We start from the raw sequence: 6748 nt of genomic DNA, 5'->3' as shown, positions 1-6748 counted from the left end.
GGACTAAACTAGTCAGGCACTTTTTTGCCTCTATTTTTTTTTTTTTTTAAACTCTTGTTGTGCCTCTTATTGAAGAATGGTATTATGGGAAAATATTGTATTGTTATTATAAATGTACTTAAAAATGAATGAAAGCAGTTGGCTGTGGAGATTTTTTTTTTTTTTTTTTTTTTTTTTTACAAACGTGCAGGTGTGGACACAGTTATTTTTTCCCAGCATATTAGGGCAGGATCCTCGGTTTAAAAAAAACAAAAAAAACAAAAAACCCTGCTGGGTGTGGACCTGGCCTTAGTTAACCCTTTAATCTCAAATTCATTAAATCAATAATAAACAAATTGGCTCCATATTCAGCCAAAGGATTACACATTTCATTTAATTAAAAAAAACAACAACAACAAAAAAAAAAAAACAAATTGGAACTTGAAACATAATACTATTCTCTTAAATTATTATCTCCAGCATTCATACAATATACGAATCCGCTTTCTAGTACACTAATTTCATCAGTAAATTTTCTATTTCTTGACTGCAAGTATGAATAATGCTACAATGGAAAAGTATGGGATGGAAGGAACCTAAACTCAAGCACTCTCTCTTACAACATTGTGTAATGCACAAATGCATTAAAGGGAGATAGAAAACATAGTATAAATGACCTTAATCTGGAAGACAGTTGGTCAAAGTATTTAAGAATGCAATTTGCGAATTTCTTAAGAACCTCTAATAATGGAGAAAATAATGTTTGAATGCAAAAAACGACACCACTTAAGACCTGAACCATTGTTGTGACCACTGTTATGTCGGTTATACCCACACACATGAACACTGATAGACTGCGGAATGGGATGATGGGTATTAATGATGTGACGAGGAAGGAAGGACAATCTAGAATTTGATTGGCTAAAATAGTATCGGTACAATCAAATGTCCTTATTATGATTGTTTTTATTTTTTTTAATCATGAATAGATTAATGTATAGATCAACAAATTTTAATAAAAACAAAATGAACTAGAAAATGTCATTTCTGGAGAAATTGCGATGTAGCATTGCTGTGATGGTTGGTATATCGGGTCACTTCCAGGTGATTTCGAGGCATCTTGAACTCCCTGTATATCTGGTGACTTCCTGTTTATTCTGGGGCATTTCGGGTTCACTCCCTGGGTCACCCGTTGGTTTTTTGGCATTCCGGGGTCATTTACATTGGAAATTAATCGGAATGAATGGAAGTTTTGTGCTCTTGAAATGAGAGGTGAATAGGGCCATCAGAAATGAAATGGTATGTTTTTGGCAAACTTTGGCTGTACCGTACGTTGTTAGCAAAAACTGTATAGAACTCTTGTCCAGAATTTTTTTATGTATGTTGTATACGATGCATTTTGTATGAAAATTGGAGGTCAAGTAACGTCTTGAAATCTCACTTCTATGTAAAAAAATCCGCACATTTCAGCGAAGTTATTTTTGGGGTGTCAAATGAAAGAGAACCCCGTTGCATGAGAATTCTGGTCATTTCGGTGTATGAAAGGTGTCGATGGGTCAAGCGGTTTTGGCTGGGCGACACGCCGAACAAATGACATTGGAGGAAAAAAGGAATATTATAGATGGTAGCTTTTGCATGACAGTGATCCCTTGCTACTTTGCGCTTCAAACTTCGCGCTCTTAAGTCCATCGCAGATTTTTTTTCAATTAAAAAAAAAAAAAATACAGATGAGCTGTTCCAAGCCGATTGCATAGTCTCACTGTCCCTACCTCCCTCTCCCTGCTCTTTGTTGGTCAGGTAGTGCACTGAAGTTGCTTATTAAAGTTAACAATGACCGACAGACGTTTGGGTTTGATCTTGCCAGAGACATGAATTTCAAAGCGCCGCATGCGTCAATCATCGTTTAACTTGTTGAACAGTTGCTGTGGCAACTCATTGTGTGTAAGTGAGCAGCTTGAGCGGATTTGAGTGGACTCACTCAATGAAGCATTTCACAAAACCAAGCAATTTTCTACTCTTGTTTAAAAAAATAATTCAGTGGGACACTAACATCTTTAAAACTTATCATAATTATTATATTTGAAGTACTTAAATACCATTTATTAAAATATACAGTGGTGCCTCGACATATGATCGCTTCAACACACGATCCTTTCGACATCCGATGTGAAATTTGACTCGCCATTTGTTTCCAAATCCGACGACATGCTTGAAATCTGACAATTTACGACAGCCCCGCAGTTTCTTTGTTTTCCCGCAAGACGGACAGCCTGGTTATGGCTCCCATTATATGGAGGTAGATTTGTGTCTTTATTATTCAATCCAAAAAAAAAAAAAAAAAATATATATATATATATTTTTTTTTTTTCTTAGGGGAGGGCAATTTTATTTTTGCAAATGATTTTTTTCTTTGACTGAATTTTTTTTTTTTTTTTTTTTAGACACAAATGTCCTACCCATAATATGGGCCAAACACAAAAAGGATTGCTTCAATCAAAGAAAACATTTTCAATGAAAAATTAATTGTTCAAATGCAAATTTTTGCGTCTCAAATATTTTTTTGCATTCAAAAACTTTTTTTCTACGATTGCAATTGGTCTTTTTCTGATCGAAGTGATTTTTCATTTTAAAACATTTTTTATTACTTTTTATATATATATATATTATTTTTTGATTGGACAATAAAGACAGACATTTCCTTGGCAAACTGTGGCTCAAATGCAAAACAACATTTTTTCAATCAAAAAAAGTTGTTTCAATTAAAAAAAAAAATAAAACGACTTCAATCAAAATAAATAAATTAATTAATTTAAAAAAATTAAAAATCAATCAAAGAAAAATAGTTTTCAAATGCATTTTTTTGTTTCAAATTTACTTTTGCATTCAAACACATTTTTGAAAAATTGATTTTTAATGTTTACATTTCATAGTTTCATAGTGCCCAACGAAGTTTTTTTCGTAAATGCTTGATATTCACATGAATGAAACACGTTTTTTTTTTTTTTTTTTTAAAGTTATAAAAACTGTGAAATGAGGAATAACTGACTGTCAGTATTCACACAATAAAACTGAGAATCTGACCTATAAAATTCATTATAGCATGAATGTCTAAATGTCATCATGAAAATTCCATCCATCCACATAGAATATTCTTTGTTGCCTGTATTTGGTCATTCAAGTCTAACCAACACATATGATGCTAATAAAGGTCAGTAGATTGACTGGAGGGAGGGGTGGGGAGGGGAGTAGAAAAAGGGAGGAGGCGGGCGGCTGGAAGAAGGGAGGGGAGGCAAAGAGACCCTGGCGGAGCAACGGGGAGGTTGGACGGGGAACAATAGAGAGGAGCGCCGCCAGCCTTCAGGCACCAAACAAACGCAGAAGGCGACAGAAAGCGAGCCCGGAAGCGGGATGGAGGCTACCTAAAGTGGACCCTGGGCACGTAACGCCTAACACCGTGTGGATTTTTTTTTGTACCTTTAGGGCCCCTCTTTTGTTTTGACTCATTTGTCGGTTGGATTGTGCTAAACCGGAATCCGGCATGAACCCCGCAGAAGCGGCCGAGGAGGCGCCCAGCGACCCCGACACTGATGCATTCTTCAAAACAGGTAGGAAGATCATTGCGGGGGTTGACGGGAGTGAAGGAAATGACCAGAAATGGTACCATTACGCCTGTTCTCAACGTGAGGAGGGAAGCTCGTTTACTTTGTGGGCTGCTGCTGCTGCTGCTGCACATCAGCCCGGTGTCGTTCTGCTGCTTTTAACATCTCCTCCCAATGGATATCAGTGTTGTGGTGTGCACGTTCACTTTCTTTGTATGTATGTTCGAATGCGGGTATGTATCCACATATGAAAAGCGTGAATGTTTGAATCAGCTGCTCCAAGACGCCTAGAAATGTGTTCACTAATGTGCAACTCAATGACGTTATCTCAATGATGTTCAAGCCTCTGCAGACGGCGCGTGCGCGCGCGCGTGTCGTCTGTGTTGATGTCTCCTGTGTTCATAGAGACACATCACGTGATTGTGTGCACGTATGATGCAAAAATTGCCCTTTTAAAAGGCTCCTTAAGTGTCACTAATGTGTTTTTTTTTTTCAACACTGAAGTACTGTCAATCAAGGGCTTATGTTTGGTCTCAACATTGGTAGGGACGATAAAACAGCATAACCTGCATGTACAGTTTTTGCTCGGGATGGGACATTAATAAGACCAAACAGATTGGGTGAACAGGGATCAGGGCTACATTCCTCACAAATATGAACCTAGTTAATTGATATGCTAAATCAGGGGTGCTCATTACGTCGATCACGATTGACCAGTCGATCGCAACACTAGTGTGGGTAGCTCGTTGCATCAAACCCCTCCCTTTTAAATTTTTATTTTTTTTATTTAAATGTACACAGTTAATTAGTATAACGTCTGTGTATGTTTGTTGCGTTGTCTGAGCAACATACAGGTCCTTCTCAAAAATTAGCATCTTGTGATAAAGTTCATTATTCTAAGTAATGTAATGATAAACATTAGACTTTCATATATTTTAGATTCATTACACACAACTTAAGTAGTTCAAGCCTTTTATTGTTTTTATATCGATGATTTTGGCAAAAAAAAGTCAAGAAAAACCAAAAATCCCTATCTCAAAAAATTAGCATAGTTCATCCAACCAATACAAAAAAAGTGTTTTTTTTAATACAAAAAAAGTCAACCTTTGATTAACGATATTAGCTTTGCACTCAATACTTGGTCGGGAATCCTTTTGCAGAAATGACTGCTTCAATGCGGTGTGGCATGGAGGCAATCAGCCTGTGGAACTGCTGAGGTGTTATGGAGGCCCAGGAAGCTTCGATAGCGGCCTTAAACTCACCACAGTGTTGGGTGTGGTGTCTCTCAACTTCCTCTTCACAATATCTCACAGATTCTCTATGGGGTTCAGGTCGCGAGAGTTGGCAGGCCAATTGAGCACAGTAATGCCATGGTCAATAAACCATTTACCAGTGGTTTTGGCACTGTGAGCAGGTGCCAGGTCGTGCTGAAAAATGAAATCTTCATCTACATAAAGCATGAAGTGCTCCAAAATCTCCTGATAGCTATCTGCATTGACCCTGCCCTCGATAAAACACAGTAGACCAACACCAGAAGCTGACATGGCACCCCAGATCATCACTGACTGTGGGTACATGACACTGGAAAAAATCCCTATCTCAAAAAATTGGCATATCATGAAAAGCTACTCTAAAGAAGCTACTAACCTAATCATTTGAATCAACGAATAAACTTAAAACACCTGCGAAAGATTCCTGAGGCTTTTAAAAACTCCTAGCCTGGTTCATTATTCAAAACCGCAATCATGGGCAAGACTGCTGACCTGACTGCTGTCCAGAATGCCATCATTTACACCCTCAAGCAAGAGACTAAGACACAGAAATACATTTCTGAGCGAATAGGCTGTTCCTAGAGTGCTGTATCAAGGCACCTCAGTGGGAATTCTGTGGGAAGGAAAAGGTGTGGCAGGAAACGCTGCACAACCAGAAGAGGTGACCGCACCCTGAGAAAGATTGTGGAGAAGGGCCGATTCCAGACCTTGGGGGACCTGCAGAAACCGTGGACTGAGTCTGGGGTAGAAACATCCAGAGCCACCGTGCACAGGTGTGTGCTGGAAATGGGCTACAGGTGGCGCATTCCCCAGGTCAAGCCACTTTTGAACCTGAAACAGCGGCAGATGCGCCTGACCTGGGCTACAGAGAAGCAGCACTGGACTGTTGCTCAGTGGTCCAAAGTACTTTTTTTCAGATGAAAGCAAGTTTACATGTCATTTGGAAATCAAGGTGCCAGAGTTTGGAGGAAGACTGGTGAGAAGGAAATGCCAAAATGCCTGAAGTCCAGTGTCAAGTATCCACAGTCAGTGATGGTCTGGGGTGCCATGTCAGCTGCTGGTGTTGGTCTACTGTGTTATATCAATGGCAGGGTCAATGCAGCTAGCTATCAGGAGATTTTGGAGCACTTCATGTTTCCATCTGCTGAAAAGCTTTATGGAGATTTCATTTTTCAGCACGACCTGGCACCTGCTCACAGTGCCAAAACCACTGGTAAATGGTTTACTGACAATGGCATTACTGTGCTCAGTTGGTCTGCCAACTCTCCTGACCTAAACCCCATAGAGAATCTGTGGGATATTGTGAAGAAGAAGTTGAGAGACACCAGACCCAACACTGTGGATCATCTTAAGGCCGCTATCGAAGCATCCTGGGCCTCTATAACACCTCAGCAGTGCCACAGGCTGACTGACTCCATGCCACACCGAATTGAAGCAGTCATTCCTGCAAAAGGATTCCTGACCAAGTTTTGAGTGCATAGCTGATATAATTAATTGAAGGTTGACTTTTATGTATTAAAAAACACTTTTTGTATTGGTCGGATGACTATTTTTGAGTATTTATGATTTTTTGAGATAGGGAGTTTTGGTTTTTCTTTTTTTTTTTTTTTTTTTTTTTTTTTGCCAAAATCATCAATATTAAAACAATAAAGGGCTTGAACTATTTCCGTTGTGTGTAATGAATCTAAAATATATGAAAGTCTAATGTTTATCAGTACATTACAGAAAATATTGAACTTTATCACAATATGCTATCTTTTTTAGAAGGACCTGAATGAGGTTATGCAGCACCCGTCTCTCCCTAAGCAGCTTTTTGCTCGGGTTTTTCTGGTTCTGTAGTTTGCAACAGAATTCACTCCATTTCTCACAGTTTAATTAATGTTAACAGTAGAAAACACA

At 38.6% G+C, this 6748-nt stretch overlaps 1 protein-coding gene across 2 annotated transcripts in view; it reads left to right on the top strand.

Annotated features, from left to right (window-relative positions):
* Positions 1-3277: 3277 nt before the first annotated feature.
* The window catches only part of kalrna (kalirin RhoGEF kinase a), a 288022-nt gene continuing 284551 nt past the window's right edge, over positions 3278-6748 (top strand). For both annotated transcript variants that reach the window (XM_057853377.1, XM_057853375.1), the window contains exon 1: positions 3278-3584. In XM_057853377.1, coding sequence (XP_057709360.1) covers positions 3518-3584 — 67 coding nt within the window. In that variant the 5' untranslated portion in view covers positions 3278-3517. The remainder of the gene's footprint in view (positions 3585-6748) is intronic.

This window comes from Corythoichthys intestinalis, chromosome 12, assembly GCF_030265065.1.
Source record: "Corythoichthys intestinalis isolate RoL2023-P3 chromosome 12, ASM3026506v1, whole genome shotgun sequence".
Classification (NCBI taxonomy): Eukaryota; Metazoa; Chordata; class Actinopteri; order Syngnathiformes; family Syngnathidae; genus Corythoichthys; species Corythoichthys intestinalis.
The sequence above is the reverse complement of the archived record's forward strand: the minus strand, read 5'-3'. Positions and strand labels throughout refer to the sequence as shown.